This window comes from Sceloporus occidentalis, unplaced genomic scaffold (genome assembly GCF_023333645.1).
Source record: "Sceloporus occidentalis isolate IW3139 unplaced genomic scaffold, rSceOcc1.0.p SCAF_5, whole genome shotgun sequence".
Classification (NCBI taxonomy): Eukaryota; Metazoa; Chordata; class Lepidosauria; order Squamata; family Phrynosomatidae; genus Sceloporus; species Sceloporus occidentalis.
This window is the reverse complement of record NW_028316985.1, coordinates 130,036,232-130,062,620: the sequence shown is the minus strand read 5'-3', so window position 1 is coordinate 130,062,620 and position 26,389 is coordinate 130,036,232. Positions and strand designations below refer to the sequence as shown.

General features: G+C 38.7%; 1 protein-coding gene across 5 annotated transcripts; it reads right to left on the bottom strand.

The window, feature by feature from the left end:
- Window positions 1-287: 287 nt before the first annotated feature.
- Window positions 288-26,319, bottom strand: ASB5 (ankyrin repeat and SOCS box containing 5). Of its 5 annotated transcripts, XM_089525436.1 has the most exons (9): window positions 26,302-26,319; window positions 23,220-23,289; window positions 20,990-21,283; window positions 6,729-6,808; window positions 4,970-5,077; window positions 3,660-3,810; window positions 3,303-3,437; window positions 2,375-2,566; window positions 288-1,318 (listed from the first exon to the last, which is right to left on the bottom strand). In XM_089525436.1, exons 3-9 carry the CDS (start codon window positions 21,183-21,185, stop codon window positions 1,191-1,193), a joined length of 990 nt encoding a protein of 329 aa, XP_089381562.1. In that variant the 5' UTR covers window positions 21,186-21,283; window positions 23,220-23,289; window positions 26,302-26,319; the 3' UTR covers window positions 288-1,190. The 5 variants fall into 5 exon arrangements, with proteins under 5 accessions (XP_089381562.1, XP_089381561.1, XP_089381563.1 ...); XM_089525435.1 differs by lacking the exon at window positions 26,302-26,319 and having other exon boundaries at window positions 23,220-24,144; XM_089525437.1 differs by lacking the exons at window positions 20,990-21,283; window positions 23,220-23,289; window positions 26,302-26,319 and adding an exon at window positions 12,432-12,757.
- Window positions 26,320-26,389: the final 70 nt, after the last annotated feature.

Sequence of the window (26,389 nt, the reverse complement as noted above, 5' to 3'; positions counted from 1 at the left end):
CATCATCAGGTTGCTTTTCTTTATAAACAAGGTACCTGAATGATGCGTGAGATGTGCTGGTCCAGAATGACTTATGTTGAACGAGTTATGACTTATGAAGATACACCAAACTTGGTGTATCTTGTGTCTAAATAAGAATGCATAGGATTGGACTGTTAGCGCTAGATCAGATTGCCTCTGGGCACCTCTGTTACAATGAGTAGCTGACTAAGCATGGGAGAAGAGAAATTCACAGCCTCTGCTTTATTACCTGCTTAAGCAGACAAGACAAAAAGAAAAATGACACACTTATTTATATTGCCTTTAAGTTTTTATATGTATATATTAGAGACATCACATTTCTAGATGCATACATAACAGACATCCTGAACCAGAATATAACAATACCAAACAATAATTAAAATGTCAGAGAACAAAATATTTTGTACAGACCCAAGCTTTCAACATGTTCTCTCTCACCTATGGTACAGTGTTACTAGCACAACACTGAGAATTTCAATGCTGGATATATAATTAACACTATTCAGCTCCAGTCATGAGTCCACTAAAAATCTGTTGCTCTTGATAACTACAGGGCTTTTGATTTTTTTTCTGCAATAGCGAACAAGGAAGGGAACAGATTTTGAGTGGTGCAACAGCATTTAAATGAATAAAATCTTCACTATACCAAGATGTTCTTGTTCAGAAAGAGCAAGCAAGATTTTCCCCCAGTTCTGCTAATTTCTACAGGGAGTGGATGAGGGAGAAGTATTGCAAACATTAGCAAATGGTATTTTTTCACAGTATGGCCCTGCTAGGAAAATGTTATTCTGCCTTCAGTAACAATAATAATAATAATAATAATAAAAGCTTTATTTCTAGCCCGCCTTTCCAGAGATCAAGGCGGGTTACAATGGTGGATTTTGCAGTCCAACAACATACAATAGCTGGAGAAGAGACCACAACTGCACAGTGAAGCGTGTAACATGCTTCTAGGGTATGAATGATTTCTGTTAATTATATTAGCACCTTGATGCTGGATTGCTTGAGGATCCTAAATACTGTTGGATCAGGATTTCAGTTGTTAGATATATGTTAGTATATAAATGTTAGTTTAGACACACATTCCCCTTTCTCATCCTAACAATTTCTCATGTGAAACATAAAGTTAAATACTTCCTCTTCAAGTAACAGAAAAGCTAGTCACCAAATTATCTATATTGTAAGAAGTCTTTCAATATGGTGGGCAACTGGAGTTGTGATACAAGATGCAATCTGGCTCTTCCTATGTAGTTTCGGATACGTAGCCGGCACAGTTGGCAAAGAGAACACGGAGTAGCTGCAAGTGGATATAAAGTGGAAATTCAATATTGTCAGGAATTTGCAAAGTATCTTTTATAAAGTTACAGTTGTCTCTGGTATACTCAAATGGATATTTTGCTAATAGTTTTTTTTTTTTAATTTAAATAAAGACCAAAATATCTAAAGGCAAAAGATCCTGTCTGACCTTGTAAGCTAAGCAAGGTCAGCCCTAGTTAGTACATGGATGGGAGACCAACAACAAATACCAGGTGTTGTAGGTTATATTTCAGACGAAGGAACTGGCAAAACCACCTCTGAGTATTCCTTACCTGAGAAAACCATATGACATTCATGAGGTCACTGTTAGTTGGCAGGTGACTGGATGGCACATGTACATACACAAACATTTCAGCTGGACATACATATATTCCTATTTAATGTGCTTTCCATTTTTTCCAAGACTGCCTTCCCCCCGATTTTATAACCATTTTCTGTGAAAAGTATTGAGGAACTGAGTTAAGTAATCACCTATGAAATCCATCTGTGAAAATTCAGCCAGAACACTATTGGAAATGGGTAATAATGGAGGACAGATGACACAGAGAAAGGGAGAACTTTATCAGACTGGCAAAAAAGACAGGAGTATAGAGGTAAGCTCCTGTCAATATCATGTAATAATGCGAAGAATATCACACAATGTTGTGATTATTGTGCGATTATCCTGTGAAGAAAAAGCCATTCTAGCACTGCTTTTTATTCACAGGATCTTCCTGTGAATAAAAAGTGGCACTAGAATGCCTCTTTATTTATGGGATAATTGTACGATAATAGCAATATTGCACAACATCATGTGATAACCTTTGCGTTATTGCTCGATATTGATGGGAGCATACCGCTGTGCTCCCGTCTTTTCTGCCAGTCTGATAGAGTCCATAAACACATTGGTTTGCCCTACAAATGGAAATGCTAGAGTGGTCATTCATCAGAAAGCTTTGAGGAGGCTATGAAATTCATGGGATCGCTGTAAGTCAACAGGTGACTTGAAGGCACATACATACATATACAGTTATACACACACAGACATAATTTTTACCTTCATGCAGAAGCAGCACTCTTTCTGCCAAGCTGCTGGGAGGAGCTACATCTAGTGGTCGTTCAAACTCTGTATTTTTGGCATTTATATTGGCTCCGAAGTCAAGAAGCATGTTTATTATTTCTGCATTGGACTGCTTTGCAGCAGCATGTAATGGAGTTTCCAAAAATTTTCCTTTATGTACATTTGCACCTATAGATTGTAATAAAAAAAAGGTAGGGGAGAGAATGCCTCTTAAATTGTCACAGCCTACTTAAAAGACTGTCATCTCCCTATATGAGTCAGGCTGAGTTTTAAGATCTTCAGGGGATGACTTTTTCTCAATCTCACATTTGTTGAAGACACACAAGAGAGTCTTTTTAGTGGCTGCTCTCAGGCTGTGAAAATCTCTTCCATGGGAAGCCAATTGGCCCCATCTTTGCCTGTTTTCTTCTAGCAGGCAAAGATCTTTTTATTTAGGCATGCTTTTGATTCTTAAATCGTGCAGCAGAAGGATGTTTGAAAGTAGTGAGCTGTTTACCATTCATCTTTTAAATTATGCTTTAAATATGTCTCAATCTGTTTTTAATCATGTGATTTTCAATACAATTTCATGGTTTTTTTTAACTTTTGCAATTTTTTTAGCTGAATTTTGTTTTAAATTATTGTAAGCCACTGTGGTCTTATGCTAGGAAAACAGCAGATATAAATAAAATTAAAATTTTAAAAAACCCACTTCAGATATGGGCCAGATGCGTTAAAAGAAAGATAAGAAAACTGGGAGATTTTAGGGAATAAACAACACTAATGGTAAAACATCTTGGATACTGGGCTGAGCAAATAAAGTGATCAGCAACATACTGTAGTGTCAAGGTTATTACAGTGAAAGGCTAATTCCGTTTAAAAAGTTAGCAAAGTAACTGAATAGGAAACATTTAACTGTACATACCTGAATGGAGAAGCTTGCGGACACATTGTTTCTGCTGTGAAATACAGGCCACGTATAGTGGGGTTCCAAGGTGAGGGATATCTTGGTCAACGTCTATGCCCCAAGAGATCAGCAGTTCCAGACAATCACTATGGCCTAGCCAAAATAAAATGTGATGAATTTTCCAAACTGGACATGACATTTATTTAAACCATTTATCCCACATTTTGCCAAAAAAAGGCTTCCAAAGCAATTTACAATCTTTGTAGTATGACAGTCTGTTCCCTCAGATTTAAGATATGACACACAAGGAATAAGGGATGGGAAAAGGAGACATTTCCAATGCTTGATACAATTCTTGGTCCATTCTGTTCATACCTCTGCCAGCTGCTTCATGAGTTGGAGAAGGAAGACATGTCTCCCACTGAGCTTTGGCCCCATATGCCAACAGAAGCTCTACACAAGAAGCACTTCCTCTTGAGCATGCATTGAACAGGGGTGTCATTCCATCAATTGTTGTAGCATTCACCTATGAGTAGGAACAAAATACTTTACATGTCAAATACATGGAAAGTGTTTAAGATCTTACCCTGTTCTTATCTCTCTTTTAAAAGCCTCTGTTACTCAGAAAATGCAGTGCAAAAATGGAAGCTCTGCCAAAATGGCTTGCAGCAAAGAGCTACCAGCACCACTGCATTAATAAATCCACGTACAGTATGTGCCAAGAAAAATCATGGGCAAAATCTTAGGGATAAACACCCCCTGATATTGTGCAGAAGATGGAAACAGATAGAATGAAGTAGGGCAGGAACTTGTGTATCATCTTGATTCAAGTAACACAGGCGCTTAACACACTGAATGTGGAAACTATACAGATTGTGCACTAATCTAAACTCTAGTTAAACCTCCTTATATCAACTTTTAATTCTGGATTTATCGTTGCTTTATTATTCTTCATGTTTAGGATTTAACATATTGTACAACTGGAAAGGTTTGCCTTAAAAGATGGTTTATACATTTTTCTTAAGTAAATTGAATAAGTTACTCTAATTCAGAGTTTGGAAATCTTAGCATTAGTGCTAATTTGTTAAAATTAAGTTGTTAAAAAACTCAAGAAGCAATAAAATCAATCTCTTAATTATTCTGTTATATCATTACATTAAATTTCCTAGAAATGATGAATAAGAAATTATAGTTTAAAAAAAGACATATTAATACTTACTCAAAAATAATGCTGTTGGCATTTAAACAATGAAAGAACTGTTGAACATTTTTGCAAATTTGGGTAATATATTAATTTTCAATGAATTATTTCCAAGTTCTCCCCTAATTATTGTTGTAAAATGTCATTTGAGCCAGTGGTTTGGGTGTCAGATTAAAACTCCAGAAGATCAGGGTTTGAATCCTCACTTAGCCACAGATACCTCTAGATGATCTTGGGCAAGTCATGCTCCCCTAGCATTAAAGAAGTGCAATGGTGAACCTCTTTTGAATAATTTTTGCCAATAAAACCCTATGACAGGGTCATCATAAGTCAGAATTTACCTGAAGACCCATAAGAGCAACAGCAGTCTTCTAACATATAAATTAGTGGTAACATGTTACACCAGGGATCCCAAATATCTATTGACTCCTTAGTGTTTTCCAGACACAATTCAACTTGTGGTATGAGATAAAATTATACTTACATTTGCTCCTGCTTCAAGAAGGAGTCTAGCACATCCCACATGATCTCCTAGGCATGCTTCATGCAATGGAGTAACTTGATCAATGGTTAGAGCATCTACATTATATCCCTAAATGCAATAGAAGAAATAAATAGATATTCGTTAAAGCTATTCAGCCTCTTAGTTAGAAATCTGCTTTGTCTAACAATTACAGAAACACACATTTTTATGGAATATGTAACAAGCATGTTTAATTGTCATTTGAAATCAACGCTACTGAATAAAACCTTGTAAACCTAGAATAGCTCATCATCAGTGAGTGTTAGATTTTACAGCCCCGTTTGAAACTACTGTGTTTCTGTTTTTAGCATTGTTGTTTTACACCAAGAGAAGGTGTAGAGAATCAACAAAGTCTCAGGACACAGAAAAATATTATTTTATTCTTGCAATTAGTTCAACACATTTCAGCCCTGTAATAATTAATGACCTTCTTCTGAGGCTTCTGCAGACCTTGAAGAAGGCAAATAAATATTACAAGGCTGAAATGCATTGGGCTAATTGGAAGAATAAAATAATCTTTTTCAACACCCTGAGACTTAGTTCTATTGGATGTTACCAGTCCTCTTTGCTTTTTTACACCAGGAGATCTATACTCATAATGGTAGCTCTGGATCCATGTCAGCATCTACATATAACCCTCTGGGTTATATTCTTGCCTTTAAAAAAATAAAGGAGTTGTCCATGGTGCTGAACCCTATTTCCCAGATAAGTCCAGCCTTTTGGATTGTTCTTTTAAAATGCAGAATAAAGCCTAGAGTAGAACTACCATATCATTGATATAGCGGCTACTGGCTGCCACTATCTTCTTTAAGTAAACTGTTTCCAGGAAAGCAAAATGGTGGTCTTTTCCCACATGTCATACTTTTGGCTATATTTGGAACTATGAAAACACATGCTAAAATGTTCTCAAAGTGAGAGATAAACTTTGGAAAGAGCAGCATTTAAGCTCCAGTAATCTCAGTATAGACAGAGAGAACAAGATATAAATTAGTGGGAAATGTTAACAAGCTGGGAACTTTCTCATGATGGAATTCCTTTGGAGTCCTGGCAGGATGCTTTCTGTTTTGTAAAACATTCTCCTTTTATGCCACTTAGAACATTGATTTCTACAGTGGATAATTTATCAGTGGAGTATTACAGAACAACTTGGTGATTCTGTGAACTGTAGTATACTTTGTTTCTTTAATGTATTAATTTTTTCAGATGTTTTCCAATAATATTTATATTTTTGTCTACTTTAACAATAAAAACATGGTCCAGATTCTCAGCTACCCAAACTGTAATAAATGCAGTAAACATTTATGAAATGCAGTTTTAGACCTATGACAAGCCCCATAATTTAAGTCTCCCCCAAACCCAAAACTGAACAAGGGTCTTTCTAAATGTTTCTAGCATATTTGGGTTTTTGTTTGTTTGCTATGAAAAGATGCCATATAAATTGTTTGTTAATCTTTATTAAAAATGTGTTGATCTTTATAAGCATTAATATTTTGGTGTGGCCAAAAAATATGTTCAGATAATACACTTGCTTTTCTAAATACCTGCAAAACATTCTAGGAAACGTTTTTAAAAGAGTTAGTGCTGTATGCAGTTATTATCCCAAAGATGTCTGAAGAAATGATGAATAAAAATGATGCCAGAATGTCATTTTCATGTTAACACTGGATACAAGTGAAGGATGGGATGGGACGACCATGCTTAAAGTAGGGTTTTTTTTTACCTGTGCAATTAAGGTTTTTAGAGAAAGGAGGCGTCCTTGACTTGCTGCTTCATGCAACGGTGAACGATCTGCCCAAGAACCTGTAGAACAATGCAACCATATAGTTTAAACGACATGAACATTTTCCCATTAATATAAAAGAATTGATGAAAAAGTACATATAAAAATAATAAAGTTTTTTTTTTTTTAAAAAAAAGTCTACATTGTTCTTATTAAGTATACATTTCATCTCCTGGTGTACACTAAATTGTTAATACCGAAAAATATGGCAATGTCTGGAGTTTCCAGGCAATTTTTTATGGTGGGGAGGGCAATCCCTCAAGCTGTTTTTGTGGCCCATTCTTCCCTTGAGAGCTGCATCTGCATTACAGAATTAATTTAGGTTAATTCGGGGATTTGTAGTTTTGTTAGATATTTAGCCATCTCTATCAGAGTGTTCTAATGCCATAACAAACTACAAATCCCAGGAGTCCATGGGATGGAGCCATGAATGTTAAAACAGTGTCAAACTACATTAATTCTCCAGTATAGCAGCAGCACAAGACTCCTTTCTACTGGCTAGAAAGAAGTGAATTACCTCTCCTGGAAGCCTTCAGTAACAACCTTTCACCTTTTAAATAAGGTGAGTTAACTTCATTTAAATAAGAAGTTAACCTAAAAACATGTTGCCAGACCTGCTGGATCAAACCAAAGGGCTACCTAGTCTAGCATTCTCTTTTCACAGGGACTAGACAAGATCCCTATGGGAACTTCAGAGGCAAGACAGGTGTGCAAAAAGCATTCAGGACAACACAGGCTCAGATTCAGAGGCCTGAGAACTCTAGTGACTGTCCATTGATTGGACTAATAAGGATTCCTCTGGAGCAACTGAGTTAGAGATTTCTCCCAAAACCAGTTTTAACATTTGATGGAGGTCAGGGAGCTTTAAAAATCTGAAGCAATGTTTTTAAAAGTCAGTTGTGAATTAAGAAAAATGTTTTACTTGCAGCTAATTCTTGTGTACCAGAAACAGCTTCGAAAATTAGTGGCTGCTGTTTTACAACGATGCATCCTCACTGCAGAGAATTCAACACTCTTTCCTGCCAATTTGTTTTTTCCTGCCAATTTGTTTTGCTGCCAACCACATTGGGAAAGGACACCAAGCATATAAAGTAACTTATTAACATTTTTGAAGTTCTCTGAACTGATACCAAAATTACAGATTTCACTGCAACTGAGATTCTCGTCAATGCTGTCATTTTACTTCCTGACAATCATGCTAATCTTCATCTATGTTACATAAGATATGTATTCATGTGATACCTATTCATGTCTTCACTTTTGCAACTTCAAAAGATACCTGCAAATATTACTGCAGTGGCATGGCATTTGCTTCTCTCCTGGTGCCAAAACAATCCAAGGCTTGCACTAAGCCTCTGTCTACATTAATGTATATACTACTCTTAAATGATATATATGAAATTTCACTTGGCCTTTGGTCCTTAAAATTAGGATTCTCTGGCTGTTTTTTTTAAAAAAATAATTCCTTATGTTTTTAGAACTACTTATAAAGAAGTGTTTTTGTATTTACTCTTTTAAATGTTTTTATTCATTGGGGGCCCTGGTTGGCTTAAAGACAATAAGCAAATGCCTAAAATAAAATAAAATACTTGCATACACAATGATTGAGTTGGAAGGAAAGTCAGTGATCATTTAGTCCAAGGGTAGGCAACTATTGTTAGACTACAACTCCTCCAGGTGCTGTTAGCCTGCAATTCCTGCCAGCCTTGCCAGTGGTGGCAGATGTTGGCAGCTGCAGAGCAACATCTGGTGGTTCACAGTTTCCCAATGCCTGATCTAGTCCAAACATCTGCAGAAAGCAGACTCTACAGTGCAGCATCCCTGACAAAATATGTGTACCAGCTGGGAAACTGGGGTTGTAATTTCTCAGGGACAAGTAACTAGCAATAACCAGGGACTGTTTTCATGTATGATGGTGGAACTCAGCAGTTTGTCATTACAGGTACTGAATAATTGTTAATTGTTGGCAGAGTTGTGGTAGTAGTACTATACTCCGGGTGTATTAATTTTTACAAAATTATTGCACTTTTGCAAGGGGGTCATTGTATTCTTCCCAAGGTGTATGGAAGCTTTGCCAGTAATTGTAATGGAAATAAAACTAGATTCCAAACCATCCTGGATCTATTAAATAACACCTTAAAATAGTCTGAAAAAAGAATATCCTCTATTAAAAATATCAATCTATTCCTCGCTTGTAGTTCTTTTCTCTCCGACTGAATCAGAAAGCACAAGTGACTATATTTAGACACTGCATTCATTCCAGGCCATCTGGTAGCTAGCGTACTAGGAACAGAGCCTGCAGCTCTGTCAATACGGCACAGAAAAACTTAAAACACTACAATAAGCAGGCAAGAACAAGGAATAATTTAAAAATCACATACAGTACCTAAATCTCCATCTCCCCATGGGGTTTCCAGCCAATTGCAGTTATAAATCCTGCTCATTTTAATTTTTTAAAAAACCAAACCTGTCCCCTTTAACTGATGCCTGTGAATAGACTTCAGCCATTTTTAGAAAGAGCTCTGTACTCATTATAATATGAACTATCACCTCCACGTTTTCTGCAGTAAACAGAAGTCTTGACTTTAGGTGCTCAGCAGGAATACTAGAAGCAATAATGCATAGTTTAAGAAATAATTAGAATTTTTAAATAAACAATAAACAGCCATTTGGGCTGAGCTCTGGATTAAAGTCAGTCATTTGCTGTGCATTTGTTGGATGATTTGGGGGGAGATTCTTAACTTCAGTTTCTCATTTGTACAAAAAGATGAGTAACCTGCCTCCAATTTTTTTTAGGGAGAGAGCAAATGTAATGAACACCAGAGATCCTTTTTACGGGTCTAAAGTGTAATAAAAATTATTATAGGGTCAGACCATGAAAGCATAGGATGACTCTTTCTGAAAATAAGAAAATGCAATTAAGACGTGGGACAGACGGTCCCAAAGCGCTGCCAATCCTTGGGTTAGGGACCTTGCAGCAACTGCATGGTCCCTAACCCCAGCACAGCATTGTACGGCGGCAGACTAATGGCAGTGTCGCCATTGGCGCACTCGTGATGTCTGCCCAACGACAGAAAAAGAACCCGTTTTTTCCAGGTTCTTTTTACTCCAGAGGGACGCAGTGCGGTTTGGTGGTGGCTATGGCATCCCTCTGGAGGAAAATAGGCTGCCGGCAGGCCACCCTTGTGTGGTGGCCTGTCCCAGGCCTAAGATAAAGAGCAGTACTGATTTGCCAAACATGGTAAAAAAATCAATTGTTCATCTCAGGTTGATTCTGCAATAATCCAGTTTGATCCCACTTTAACTGCCACGACTCAATGCTATGGAATTCTGGGAACTGTAGTTGATTGTGGCACCAGAGGTATCTCATAGAGAAGGTTAAATGTTTCACCAAACGATAGTTCTCAGAATTCCATAACACTGAGTCATGGCAGTGTTTCAATCCCCATTCAGCCATGTAAACCTACTGGGTGATCTTGGGCAAGTTACACTCTCTCAGCCTCAGAGGCAATGACAAACACGCTCTGAACAAATCTTGCTGGAAAAAACCCTGTGATAGTTTTGCCTTAAGGATTCCATGAGTTGAAAATACCATGAGAGCTCACATTATCTATAAACAACAAAACTCACATAGTTTTGTGAACTATGAACTTTCCCACAGTCAGTCCATGAACTCATACAAAAGCAATTCTATTAAAATCAATACCTAATCAAGTTTTCATCTATACCTAATCTAATTTCCTTCAAAGATCCACAGGGCACGTTGTAACAAAATGGAATGGTTATAATATACTCAATAGCCAAAGACATACACAACAATCCCTATTTAAATTGATTTAATGAACTCTCTGAATTATTCCTCCCCATTTCACCAGAAGTATAAATCTAATCTATTCTGTGAAGTACTGCAAGATTATGATTAAAACTTAGTGGGTATAATCAGTGGCATCACTAAGATTGGCTTCACCCAGTACAATAATTTATAGTGTCACCCCCACTCATCGACCAACTCCCACATTACACTATACAGAATCCTTACCTTTAAATTACAATATCATAAGCACAGAGGAAAGGTATTTACATGTACATAATGTCATGTGGTTGAAGTGAAAATTTGGTAAAATGTAATGTTTTAAAGAAAATTTTAAAAGAATGAGGCCTCTCCTTTTCCCACCCCTTTTCTTCCACTGAGCTCCAGGGTTTTAAAGGGATGTTGGTGAACACCACAACTCATTTCTGCCAAAAGGCAGACCTTTGGGGAGCAGTTGTGTCACCTTAGGATGTCACTCAATGCAGCCCACACCTCCTGCACCCCTCCAGTGATGCCTCGAATATAATATAGCCCAAGTATGGGCCATATTTAGCCCATGTGTTTAGGGTGCCCATAGACCACATGTGAAACCCTCTGGCCCCTTCACACACACCCCAAAATACCTGTGCATCTGGAACCCTGGATGCAATTTACCTTTTGAAGTCTACTCCACTGTGATCTGCTTCATGCCTGAAATGGCTTTTCTTTTACAGTTAGCTTCCATATCCATGGACTCAACCATACATAGCTTGATAATATTACCAAATCCCCCCCAGAAAAAGCAAGTCTTGATTTTGCCATTTTATATAAGAGACACTATTTTACATTTTATTGTATATAATGGGACCTGAACATCCATGGATTTCGGTATCCACACTATTCCTGGAACCATACAAAAAGAATTTAAGTTTTGGGGTACATCTACACTGTAGAAATATAGTTTACCACCATTTTAACTACCAGGGTTCTGTCCTACAGAATCCTTGAAATGTGTAATTTTGTGAGGCACCAGCAAACTTAAAGTAGTGTCAAACTAGATTATTTCTACAGTGTAGGTGCACCCTTTCTCTCTTTCTTTGAACATTTATTACTGCATTACATGAAAATGGTTGGATAAATTTTCACCAAATTTGGAGCATCTGTTTGAAATCTAGATATGGAGCCTTCACACATGCCATTGTTGTTGCTGTTGTTTTAAAAGGAGAATCTCAGCCCTAGCACAGGAACAAGTCTAAGAAATGGATTCTATATAGTTGGATAATTTTTATGACCCGGAAATAATTGGATGACCAGATGGAGGAGACCTGTTAACAGGTTTTGGGTAACATATAAAAGACAGTAGCACTGGATTGTTAATTGTATATGTTGGAATCAAGCATAATTTGTCTGATTCACAGTATTTCTGAAGCCAGAAAAACAGAATCTATATTCATCTTTCTTTCCGAAGTGTTTACATCATTTAAAGGTTCCCCTGGCTTGTTTACATCCACTTGTATATTTGCATAAAAGGTTGCTCCACCCCTTCTACTCTGTAAACAATCCTTGGTCCTTAGTAACATTGCCATTTGCTTTGCTTTATATATAACATGGCTTCAACATTTGCAAAAGCAGAACTCATTTGAGGATGGTTTTATATTAAGGCAGAACTAGAAACATGTGCATGCACACACACACTTCCCATGTAACACAATACTGTAGATGGATATTATTTACACTTAAAGCTTCAATTTTTTAAAAAAACAGCATACATCATTTTCAATGGGTGCTGTAAAACTTGTTACATTAGCAAATTCCGGTGCCCTGTCAGTCAGTTAAATGGTTGCTTTACTAACCTTGGCTGGTGAGAATACCCCAGCTAGCTTTTCGTTTCGGAGGACATTCCCCTATGAATTCTAGGCTTCTCTTGGAGAGATTCTGTTTAGTGCAGTTTCTCACAGCAGCAGTATTTGTGGACATAATTTTAACAGATTTTCCCCCTCCTGCCAAGATCTGTGTATTAGTAATGCAGATGCTCTTCCCTGAGGAAGATCCACAAAATACTTTCTATTCTCCTTGACATTTTCTCACAAAGGGTATGGTTGTACTTGCTGTAGGACAGCTTCCTGCAGAATAGCTATTGCAGTACATTGAAGCCCATTCAGCAACATTTAGTAGCAGGACTGTCAGCTAGAGCGAGAGAAGGAAAGGATTGCATTGGCTTGTTCTATTTATAAAACAAGAAAGAATCAGCTTAGCTGCAACCTGGGTCTGTTTACATCAAGTAAAATGGAAGACAGGGTTTGGTTTTTGCTTAAAGTTATTCAAGACAGATAGAATTGCCTCATGTCAGTTCTCTAATAATAAAAAAGGGAATAATGGGAAGCTAACACTAAGGGATTTGGTGAAGACAAACATAATAATAATTTGGTAGCATTTTGCAAATTAAAAGCTATAGAAAATCATGGCTGCATTAATTAATATTTGCAATGGACACGGGATTTAAGAGGGAAGCTAATGTTTGCAATATGCAATGTATTTAAGATACTGCTGAAATGCTGATATAGTATTAAAAGAGTGCTGCAATTTTTTAATTACAAAATTCAAACAATCAATGTTTGCTGGAAATATAGCTGCTGGACCAGTCATAAGGAACAATGATTTTTTCAGAAGAGCCAATGAACTAATTAGGCATATGCTGACTCAAAAGGGAGCATAAACAGTCAATTTCAGTAAACCAGAGTAACTATCCTTTAGCCATGGCACAAAATAACCGTGCTCTAACGCTGGAAGCAAATCTGCATGAACAAGCAAACAGAAGAGACTAATCCAGGATAAAGTTACAGCACAAATTAACTGGAGCGCCGATCTTGTTACAGCAGTGAAATGCCTAATAAAAGAGGTACTTATCTTGTGGTTTTGTTTAACTAACTTAAGCTTCTGCAGGTACCAACACATTTATACAGGTTTCCATTTAGGAAAGGAAGCTTAAACATTTATGTTTGTAAATAGAGGTCAGTGTACACAGAGAGTTATATGATATATTAAGATGGGGTGCTAAATTTTTATGTCTGTTAGGCAAATCACCTATCTTAAACCTTTACGTCTGTGTCCTTGTTAGCCTCTCTTCTCAAGCCTCACGGCCACTAATGGGGCCTTTGATTGGACATGGCAGGTTGAATGTCTTGCAATTTCCATTCATGGTGGGATCTTCCCCCAGAAACTTGACTGGAGGATGATAGCTGGGGGATGTGCTCAGGTCTCTGTTAGCAAGCGGGTGGGGGAAAGTGGAAGGAGGGATGGGGTAGCTGTGATCTATAGCCAATCGTAACCTAACCAGATTACTATTAGGGAGCTGAGCCCTGGTGGCACAGTGGTTAAATTACTCTACTGCAACCATTCACTCACAAACTACAAGGTTGTGAGTTTAATAACAGCCAGGGGCTCAGGGTTGACTTAGCCTTACATCTTCCCGTAGGTTGCAAAAATGAGTACTCAGCTTGTTGGGGGCAATTAGCTTACACGTTGTAAACCGCTTAGGGAGTGGTTAAGTGCACTGATGAGCGATATAGAAACATACTTGCTATTGCTGAGCCACATCAAGCGTGTATACCCGAGTCTGAAACCAGGGATAGACTGGAAATTCTGTTAGCGTACCATCTATCCCGCTGCCTATCAGACTCCCTGGCCAAGCTCACAGAACTGGTCTTGGAGTTGTTGCTGAAGTTTCCCAGACTTTTGCTTCTGGACTACTTCAACATACCATTATAGGCCAGGTTGTTAGGTACAGCTTGGGAGTTTGACAAACATGGGCCTTCCCCAGTTAGCCTCTTCAGAATCTACATGTTCAGCCGATCACACTCTTGATGTGGTTTTCAGTTTGGAACATATGGATCTGTGGGTGGAAGTCTCCAGTACCTCTGAGTTATGGACCAATCATTTTCTGGTCAGGTTGTATCAGCTACAATTTGTTCTTGGAGGATGGAGGAACTATTAAAATAGTCTGCTCTAGAAGGCTAATGGATTCCTAGAGATTCCAGGAGGCCATAGAGAGTTTTATGGCTGGTATTACAATGATCCTGTTAAAGCCCTGGTCAAGAAGTGGAATCAAAATCTAAACAAGGCTGTTGACATGGTTGCTGCCAAACTTCCTTTACGATCCATTATTAACCAGGCTCCTTGGTATACAGAGACTCTCAGGGAGCTGAAACAGGAAGGACAACAACTACTAGAGCATAGATAGAAGAAAATTTGACTTTTATATGTCAAGACATGATACAGGAAACATTGTTCTTCCTATGGGGTGGCAATATGTGCAGCGAAGAAAGTTTTACACATATTATGTCTGTGAATTCACTTCTAGCTGATGGTTTTAACTTGCTTTGTTTAAATGGTTTTATGTGTTTTAATCTATGTTGTACCCCACCTCGAGCCTTCAGGAGAGACTGGTAAGACTAACATCAACAACAACAAGAACATCAACAACAAAAACAATTCCTGCTAGGAACTGCTCTGCACATAACTCAGATATACTTGTACTGTTGAAGGGGCACTTGCAGATATAAATGCATGTTTGTATGTACATGCACAAGAACACGTGTATGTTTATACACCTAATAACATGCACTTCAGTGCTTTAGATTGGTATAGGAACCATGTGGAAACTGCTGACCTCAGATTCTCAGTAACCATAGATAAGATAGCCAATAGTGAAGAATGCTAAGAACCACAGTCCAACTGTGGTTGGCTGCACGACTTTCACCCCTGCCTTAAATGGACATAGTATTTCCCCCCATGTTTTCTGCCAATGTGTGCATCTTCACCTACAATCCCTAAAAATGGGACTCTGACCATGTCAGGCTTCATCTCTAGTGCCCTCCTATCTACTAGACTGTTGGCTTTCAAGTGGTGACAGTCCTTGACACCACCATTGGCTTACATGCATTTACTTTGGAAGCCAATCCAAAGAAAAGACTGGGTGAGTCAGAGCAAGGAAAAGAGTCAAGAGCTATGCATGAATACTTTACACCTTATACAATCCTTTGAACGTCTATGACCAGCATCAGAACTGAATATTTCCATATCCCATAATGCTTTGGCCCTCTCCCATAACTAGATAGGTATGCTTAAATACCTAATACTTGAATACTGTACTCCATCAATACATTTGAAGAAGAGATTTGAAGTCCACACATGTTCATGCTAAAATACTTCAGTTAGTTTAAAAGGTGCTAGTAGACTTCTTCTACACCAGGGGAAGGGAACTGTGGAAGGCTAGGGGGCTGCATTAGTCTCCTAGGAGATCTGGGAGGGCAACAATTGCCCCTAAATGTCTCTAGTGGGTATGGGCACATTTTTACTATATTTTGGGTTTCAAAAAAGTCCTCTCTTGGGCTTAAATTAGGTTGAAGAGGCTCAAAATGTGCAGGAAATGCACTTCATGCCCACTAGTAGACATTTTGGAGCAATGAGGGGCAAAAAATGTTTTAGAAAAATTTCATAAAAATAGGGGTATTTTTTTTTATCCCAGGAGGCCCAAGGTGCCTCCAAACATGGTGCAAATGCCCTCTATACCTGCTACAATCATTTGGAGGAATTCTGATGAAAATAATGCAGACTTTTAAAAAACACACTCGCGCGCATATATATATATATATATATATATATATATATATATATATATATATATAATTTTTGAAATCTAGAGGGTCCTGTGGGCCACAAAAATGACCTGGGAGTCACATGCAGCCCACAGGGCACACCTTGCCCACTCCTGGTCTATATGCACCCCCTTCATTTTTATACTGAAACAGACCAGCAAACAAATGTAGTTTAAAAGCAGGAAAAGCCACTCCAAAAATGCAAAATAGTAGCCTGGTATCATTTCTATGAATACAACTGACTCGTTATATAGTACAAGAAACAGTGCAACAGATTTCTGCACAGATGGAAAACCTTCAGGACAGGGATCAAATTCAAGCTTCCAGGCTTTCTTGTGGTCATGAAGTCTCTCCCTTCAGAAGCCTCCTCCCTCACACTCAGAGAAGGGAGGAAAGGTGGGAGTGTAACTCCTGACTAAGCTCCAGTTTTGTGGGACAGTTGTTTGAGATCCTAATTCAGTTAATTTTGCACATTCTGCACCTTTCCTGAGTGGGAAAGCAAAGGTGAAATGAAAGTAGCTGCAAAGTGAGTCATTGCCTTAAGGGCTTCTCAACCCCAGCTCAGGACTTTACTCTCACCTTACCTTCTGCACTTGGGGCCTGAACAGACAAGCCAAAATAAAGCTGCTTCAGATCACTTTGGAGGTATGATGTTTAAATGACAAACACATCTTAAGAGGCCAGAAGCTGTGCCAAAACTGCGCTCCAATCCATAGGACCGGAGTGTGGCTTTGGCGTGGCCTCTGGCCTCTTAGGACGCATGCATAATTTAAACAGCATACCTAGTCCAAAGTGACCTGAAGCTGCTTTATTTTGGCCTGTCTGTACAGGCTCTTGGAAAAGATAAAAGAAAGGAAAAGCCAGCTTCTGACTGGGCCAATGCCTCAAAGAGCCTTCCTTGAGGAACTGGCTTGTTTGGGAATTGACTTAAAATCACAGACTCTAAGCTTGAAGGGGGCACAAAAGTCTAGTCTGCATCCCTCCCGATGCATGGAATTCACAGCTAAGGCAGGCCTGACAGATGGACATCCAACTTCTGTTTAAAAACCTCCAACAAAGAAGACTCTGCCATCTTCTGAGATGACATATTCCACTCCCTGAAAGGCAAAGAGTGGCAAGGGCGTGTGTGTATATATGTATGGAATACTTATGTGTATGAATGGGATCTAGGAAAGCACATCAAGGCCACATGCTAGTACTGAGAGTGGTCATGTGCTCCGCAATGTGCTTGTCCAGAAGTAATTTTCCCCTTAGGTCAAAAACAGCTTCCTCCCTCATTAATCATCCAGCAATATTAAAAAAAAACCAAAATGAAAACCAAGCTCACAGCTCTCATTGCTCAATGGTTTACAACATAGCTTAAGGGGATTTTTTTTGGGGGGGGGGGGGGAAGAAACGCTTCATTCTGGTGGCATGCCACATTTCTCTCATGACCACTTAGAACTCTATTGTACCTAGAAAGCTAGGCTCTGTCTATATGGTCTTTATTAATAGAACTATGATCTATCTGGAATGTGACCTGGGAAAACATCTTGTGCTATTTTCCTTCTCCCAACAACTGTTGTTGAGTGACATTATCAGTTGCCATTGTTAAACAGAGTGGTAGGAAAACATTACTTATCAGTCATAACTGTATGAATGCAGTAAATCTCTTCAAATAACACATCTAGAAATATGAGTTACTAAATAATTTCCAGCAGATCATGAGCTATTAATGCTAAAAGAGAAAGGTGACAAAGTACAATCCTATGCATTTCAGAGCCAATTCCTATTGAATTCAATGGATTTTATCTTTCGCCACTCAATGAATAGGAATGTAGATGACTGCACTGTAAAAACAGTTGTTATTTCATTTTGGGAATAGACAGGCACTAGCCTGAAAGATACTTTACAGCTAGTCTAAGTTAGGCCAACTGGAAAATACTCACATAAAAATGCATCCCAGTCATGTTCCACATCTTAATATAGAGACTATTACTGTTGTAAAAGACCATCAGTTGTGCAATAAAAGCTTTATTTCCTCTCTATGCAAATAACATATGTTCTAATGTGAGCAGCATTGGCACATTCATATAAAATATTTTCATTTAACTTTCAAGCAATGTAATCCATAATAATAAAAGTGTGTGTGTGTCAAAAGCTTAAAGTTCTTGGAAGCCAAACCTTAAAATCTGAGACAATAAGGTCCCAGGGATGGGGGAGGCACTGAGGATTGTTTGACTTAAAATGGATCAATTTTAGTATACCTGTGTATCTGAAACTTGCAGTGCTATCTTCAGTCAATAGGTGGCAAATTTCCCTAACTAAAGCATAGGGCATTTTTTTCTCCCATTAGGTTTGTAAAATCTTGCCTGATGAAGAAGCTCATGGAGCTTCGAAAGCTTGCAACAAGTATATTGTGCATTTTGGTTGGCCAGTAAGGGTATCACTGATTGATTTTTGTTTGTATTCATTAAATGGCCAAAACAGCTATCCCTGCATGTTTAATGCATAGGGCTGTAGTTAATCCAGCCTGAAGCCAACTGTGAGTAGTTCAAAGAACAGAATTACAGAGCTGCCTCTTTCCTCCTAGTGACTAAAGCTTCTTCATGGGACTGTGGATTGCACGCCTGGGGGTCCCAGTTACTGCAGCATCATTCAGATGGAGCAGGTGTCTCACTCTGATATTAAATATTTTGGTGAATCAAACTATTATTTATTTATTTATTTATTTATTTATTTATTTATTTATTTCATTTGTATGCCACCTTTCTTCCAGAAGGGACCCAAGGCGGCTCAAGCACAAGAGTACATTATGGAAAGCTCCCTACCTCATAAATAAGTTCCTTGTTGTTAAAATGCATTCCAAACAATTCATATAATGTGGGATATGCAGAACAGAATATGCTGGCACAAATGCCTCTACTATTACACATGTATCTGTTCATACTTACCCATGTGTCCAAAGAAGACAAAAGTGATCAAAATTTTAGTTCATTCATTCTTCTCCAGTACTTTGAGATTTTAACATTCATAATTTTAAAGTTTCAATCCAGAGCAGCTCCTACTGTGACTTTTAGAGTTGGCAAGCTTTTTCCAGGAAGGGTCCAATGTTTTTATTCTAAGCTAGAAATTTACCAAAAGAAGCTTGCCTTATATGGAAATAAAGTATTAGAACAAGTATATGACTTTGTTCTGATTAAGATATCATCTGGATGTGCTGACATAATTGCTGATGATTCAGGTTAGTGTTATCATGATATATATGTGATAGAAATATTTTAAAAAAATAAAACGTTCCCTTTCTTTTATCCAAACACTGATTCCATTTGAGAAAAATATAAAGTTTAATGACAGTTTATTATCGTTGCTAATATGTATAAATTAAACTAACATCCTACTTTTCTTTTAGATTCAGGTTTGTTTGTATTTTTTTTCCATTCTTTTAAAAGGTAAGGGGGATTCCCAAGTATCGATGGAGAACAAACCCTAGGAGGTGTTGGATATGACAGCTGATATTCTCTCTCCGTGAGGCAGATCCTGACAGTTTCAGCTCACTCCTTTTCGGTTAATAAAAGAAGAGAATCAAAATTTAAGCCCATTATTGTAACTGTATTTCCATTAAGATAAAAACTATAGATTTCAGTTGGATTTTACTCAGAAGTAGGAATGTAAATGTAATATCATGCTTATGTAAACCTTTGCTTTTTTCCCATCTCTATAAATGAAAATAAAGTATTTAAAATGTTTCCATTTCCCACCCCCTGGAGATTTTGTAGATATGACTTTTTGCATTTTAGACATTTTATGAGAATACTGTAAACACACCAAAACCCCCTCTTTTTTATGTGGAAAATGTATTTTATTCAAAAGACATCAGAATCTTGTGCAAAGGCACATAAGAATTTTGTGCAATCCCCTCCTCTGTACAATAGACAGAGTTTTGCAAAGAAAACCAATCTTTTTTGCATTTTTCCCCCTAAAAAATATCAAGAGATCATGTTCTTAACATGAACTTGATATATCACTAAAACATTCTTTCTCACCAAAGACAAGAAAGTATTATATTCTTTACATCCTAATTCAGGAGTCAGTTGTTGGACTAGAAGGATCAAAGCAAGCAATGTGTATTTCTTCCTTACAGTTATATTGTGTGTAAAAAAAATTAAAAATATGATTTGTATGTAAAATATCATATCTTCATAAAATGAGTGTTGAGCATTTTCAAACTAAACCAAAAAAAAAAAAAAAAAGACTGTCCTCCTATCTTCAAAGTTGTTAAGAACTGCTTCTTGTTACTTCTGAACAGGTTTGCATTAGAAGCTAGTCACACTTTTATGGTACAAACGACCTTTGTAAACAAGGGTACCTAAAGGGTATATGTGAAACTGTATTAGAAATTAGCACAAGGTTCCATACACTATGGTAATACAGTATGAATGTGTCCAGATAACTAGTACTGTACTCTAAATACATTTTAAACAACTTTCTCCTTCTGAGAGGTTTTTTTAAAAAAATTCAAGAACAAACATAAATGAATTTTCACAGTTTACTCATTGCGTATTGACCTTCAATAGAGTATGCTTAACAAGTATTTAGTAGGATAGGGCATGACAAAGGAACATGTTATTCAATATATACGTAAAGTAGTAAAATTTGTCTAATAAAATAGCATGGGGAGTATTTAAAGTCACAGACATAATTTGCTTAATAAAAACAGCTCTAGAGTTAATGGCAACAAATTACAATAGTCATAAAAGTAAACAGGAACATACCTTGGGCTTGAGGAATTCCATAAAACTCAGCAGCTATTCTTGCTGCCTCTTTACGGTTCCCTTTGACGATATAGAAATGGCTGAGTATCGCAAGGCTGATTTTCACAAAAAGCTTAAAGCAGAAAAGTGAAAGTATAGTAAAGTAAACATTGGATAGCTGTTGGGCGAACGGACGATTTTCCTCTATGACAGTCATAGCTGCACAAGAGGCTTTGTCAGTGTTTAGGTACGGCTCTGAAATATGTTGATAAGATCATATGGCTCCAGCCAGACACTCCTAGGGAACAGCTGGTCCTGAGGAAAGAAAATATCAGCTGGTCATGATGCTTGCAGCTCAAAATATGAGGATTATTTATACTGTACATAGCACTGAGTTCACTTAAGCTCCTGCTAGCTTGGTGGTATTCAACTGGAGAAGAATACATGCAAGTAGTTTCAAAAGCTTTGGATCAGATTCCTCTACTCTAAAAAAAGTTTCTTTATTCACAGCTCATAAATCACTTGTGTGGAATTGTTTCAGTTTTATACCTAGTTAAAATGTATGTCAAATGATATCGGCATCCAGTGTTCTGATTTCACTACATAATTTCACTAACAATGGGCTGCAAAGCTGATAGAGAAGGTTGTTGGCGGCCTGCTCAAATGTGATGATGAGTGTGAAGAAGCATTTTGGGGGGAAAAACTTGAGATTACTTTTTTAAAAAGGATCTATTGCTGTCAAATCACACTGTTGTACATCCTACCATGTAGGCCTGACAAAATGGTTTTCTGTAGTAAGCTGAACAATCACCAATTGTATGCCGGTTTATACTTCATTCATTCAAGGAAAAGTGTATTCTCAAATTTGATTTATACATTTTCAAATACTGCTGGAAAGTTGAGAGAAGGGGAAAGGAATAATACAGCAGTATGCCATCTTTCAACGGGGGAGGAGGGCTTCATGTCTCTTTCTCCAGTACCTGCATAAGGGGAACCCACTTCAAACGTTCTGAGTTGAGAGAGGGCTTCAGTGTTTTGGTTTGTTTTAACATAAATATCAAAGGTCCCAATCTATCCCTCATCTGTGTCTTGCTTTAGGACACAAACCAGTAAAGTTTTAGTAAGGGTCACAGTGGCGTCACTAGGGGGTGTGGGGAGGGGGTGCACACTGGGTAGCAACTATCAGAGGGGATGACACCACCTGGGAGGTATTAATGCTGGTGTTGTCCCTGGCGCCCCATGGAGACCTTGTCCTGGTTGGTGGGGCTGGCAGTGAGTCCTGAGGCCCTTCTGTACTGGCCTCCACTCCCTTTGTCCCACTGCCTCCCACTGCAACTGCCCTTGCTTGGGAGGAGGAAGATGAGCAGGATCCACTGTGCCTGTGGATCCACTGTGCCTCTTTGCCCTGGCTGGGCCAGCCCTGTATCCCCAATGGTGGCACCTGGTCAGTAGTAGTATTCCTACAAGCCAAGAATGTGGGGGGGGGGGGTGTTTGGGGGGCAGTGGCTTCCCTGAAATCCAGCATGTGTTCTTGTGCATGGGGAAGCTGAGCATTGTGGGAAGGGGGATTGAGTTGCATTGTATGTGTGCGTGTGGGCTCTCCCTCATTTCCATGACTGCCCCGCCACTTTCTGGCCACCAAGGGATGCAGACATCACAAGCCACATTGGGGTGACACCCACCCTAGTGATGCCACTTGAAGGGTCACTAATGATAGTCAGGTCTGAATTTGGCCCATTGATGTAAGATCAGTACAAATAGCAAGGTTAAAAATAGTACTGTGGGCCCTTGATATCAGGTGCGGTTTGGTTCCAGGACCTCCTGTGGATACTAAAATCTAGGGATGCTCAAGTCCCATTATATACAGTGGTGCAGTAAAATGGTGCCCCTTATATAAAATGACAAAATCAAAGTTTGCTTTTTGGATTAAAAAAAAAATCAAGCTGTGGATGGTTGAATCCATGGATAAGGAATCCATGGCTACAGAGGACTGACTGTACAAAGGCAATACACACTGAAGAGGTAGGTAGCCACGATTTACAATATTTTAGCATTACCATTTTCAAAATTCATTTTTTAAAAAAATAGAAAACCCCATTGCATTTTTAAAGCATTCACAACTCTGGATCAAAAGCTAGGATCCAAAATACAAGAGCCCAGTGAAATTTTAACTCCATTCCACCATCAGACCTATTTGCTTTTACAGCACAACCCCTGTATCTAAGGGACCAGTAACTGTAGTTTCACTTACCTGCGTCTGGAAAAAAGGTCCATCTAGGCATCTGGAGGTCCTCAAATGTAACATTGACGTTGAACTTCTGCTGGAAATACAGTACAGTGTTTGCTGTTAACCACAGTTTTACTTATCCACAGTAACCATGGGAATGGACCCCCCGTGGACATGGGGTTGTGCCATAAACAGTGCCTACTGATGACTTCCATTTGTACAGTAGGGAATCCAAGCTTTAGACTAAATATGTCCAAGGTCCTGAAACAGGTTCAGTACTTTTTAAAATTCAGACTACAACCTGGAGTGGATTGTCTGCCTGACAGTGGAGCCACCTGAGAGCCAGCGTGGCATATTGGTTTGACTTTTGAGTCTGGAGACCTGGGTTCGATTTCCTGCTCAGCCATGGGTGACCTTGGCCAAGTCACATGCTCTCAGCCTCAAGTGAAGGCAATCGCAAACCTCCTCTAAACAACTTTTGCCAATAAAACTCCATGATATGTTTGCCTTAGGGTTGCCATAAGCTGGAAATGACTGGAAGGCACACAACAATAATAACAACACTGGAGTCACCATCTAGCACTGCTTTCAACTCCCATCCATTAAATATGCATGAATATTACCCAAGGAGCCGCCAAGATTTTTCCAAGAGCTTAAAAATAAACAAACTTCTTGGTTGTTCAAATGCCAAAATACATAGTATGTACAACAGTGTATGTCTGTGTGGCTTCAAATGGCTTCTCTACTTATGGCGATTCCATGAATTTCATAGGGTTTTCTTAGGTTAGGAATACTCAGAGGTGGTGCTGCCATTTCCTTCCTTTGAAATATAGCCCACAGCTATTTGTTAGCCGTTCCTCCATCCAGGTACTGAGCAAGGCTGGCCCTGTTTAGCTTCCAAAATCAGATGGGATCTGGTGCCTTTGGGGTATTTATACAATGTAAAACAGTAGCAATCCTAAATTCACAATTCTGAGACATAAAGAAGGTATTGACACATTAGCTATGGGGTCATGGCAATCACAAGTTGGGACAAAGAACTGAGGTAGAAATGAAGTTTCTTTATATAAAAGCCAGCTGATTTAGATCCTAAATTTCAGTATAATATGATTTAATTAATAGACTTGGCCCGCCATATCCACCAATTCCTTATCCACAGATTCAACCATCCACGGCTTGAAAATATTCCAAAAAGCAAAGCTTGATTTTCCATTTTATATTAAGGGCACCATTTTACTACACCATCGTATTTAATGGGACTTGAGCATCTACGGATTTTGGTATCCACAGCTTTTGGTATTGTGTATTTGTATTTCTGGAACCAAATCCCTGTGGAGACCAAGGAGTACAAGGTTTGAACAGCACAGAAGTAAATCCCATTAAGTTCTCTGCAACTAGGGAAGGGGCTCCTGTTCCTTTAAAGGTTGTTCAAAAGAAGGAGTTTGCACAACAACAGCAACCATTAAAGGAGCTCAAGTCTATGAAAACTTCTTTTTTATTAATTTTTGTTTTCCATATATAAACAATATGAACATATTTGTTTACCATCTTTTATCCTAACAAATACTGTATAATTTTTATCATTCTGTAACATCCTTAATTCTCCACCAGTCATGTTTTCCCGCTATATTTTTTCCAGTCCTTCAATCTTCAATATACTGTAATCTTTAAACATCGAATCCTACAGTTTAATGAAATTACGTATAACCTTGTGCATCTTTCCACTTCATAATGTATTTTGCCACCTTATATGATCTGTATCTGTTTCTATATGTCTAACTTTTTGTGCTACTATCACAAAACAAGTATCAAACTATATGCTGTATACCTGAATATCAAACTTCTAGCAACTGTCCCATTTCCCCCCTCACATTGTTCTTCTATCTTTCATTAAGGTGGCATCCGCACTGCAGAAATAACCCAATTTGAGACCACTTTAACTGCCATGGCTCCATGCTGTGTTATCCTGGAAACTGCAGCTTCTTGTGGCACCAGAGCTCTCTGACAGAGAAGGTTAAATGCCTCACAAAACTACCCTTCCCAGGATTCCACAGCATGGAGCCATGGCAGTTAAAGCGGCGTCAAAGTGGATTATCTCTGCAGTGTGGATGCAGCCAAAGTCTCAAAAGCTTGCATTAAAGGAGCAGATACTCAGTCCCTTGTTTTAAAGGACGACCCTGATTTCAGTTTAGGGTCATTTTCCAGCAGGCAGCCAGAGGGTGGCGCTACTGATCCAGGATTGAAGGGCCTTCCCCCCTTCACACTCAGACCGGATATCCGGGTGGTTTCTGACGCCATGTTTACTGTGGGCAAAACACCACCACAACTAGTACTGGGGGAACAGAGGAGCCAGTTATGAAGTTTTGATCTTCTCCTCCCCTGGCCTTTCCCACAGGGAGCCCTTTTGCAGAAACCATCCCGTTTGAGACCGCCTTGACTGCCCTGGCTCAGTGCTAAGGAATCCTGGGAACTGTAGTTCATTGTGACACCAGAGCGCTCTCTTTCTCTCTCTGACAGAGAAGGCTCAATGTCTCACAAAACTACAGTTCCCAGGATGCCCTGCCACTGAGCCAGGCCAGTCAAAGCGACGTCAAAGTGGATTGTTTCTGCAGTGTGTCTTGGACCACAGCTGTGCCCCAGTGAGTCGGCTTTGGCTGCTATGGCAGCTTCCTGAGAGTTCTCCTGGTGCCTCAGCCGACTACAGACCCCAGAACCCCACAGGAGGCAGCCATGGCAATCAGTGCGATGTCAAAGCGCACTGACTGTGGCTGCAGCCACACTGGAGAAATAACCCGGTTTGGTACCGCTTTAACTCTTTTTTGGCTCAAGGCTATGGCATTCTGGGAGTTGGAGTTTGTTGTGGGTCCAGAGCGGAGCGGGTATATATGTATGTGTGTACTGTGTATATATGTGTGTGTGTGTATACAGATAGAGATATCTGTGTGTGTGTCTATATAGATATAGGTATACACCAAACACATACATATATATTGTGTGTATATACATTATACGTGTATGTCTATATATAGATACACGTGTGAAGTATGTATCTATATAGACACACACACAGATATCTATATCCGTATACACACATATATATACATACCCATATCTATCTATACCTATATAGATACATGTGTGTATCTATATACACCCACTCAAAGGCCACGGGTCACTCTCCGCTTTCCTATCTC

What these genes read in the sequence shown, in the direction of transcription:
- ASB5 (XM_089525436.1), bottom strand. Translation starts at nt 21,185, where the DNA reads ATGACTGTCATAGAGGAAAATCGTCCGTTCGCCCAACAGCTATCCAAT. An exon ending in TGGAATTCCTCAAGCCCAAG is followed by an intron (nt 6,809 to 20,989) that starts GTATGTTCCTGT and finishes ATTGTTCTACAG; the next exon opens with GTTCTTGGGCAGATCGTTCA. An exon ending in TTCTTGAAGCAGGAGCAAAT is followed by an intron (nt 3,811 to 4,969) that starts GTAAGTATAATT and finishes TCCTACTCATAG; the next exon opens with GTGAATGCTACAACAATTGA.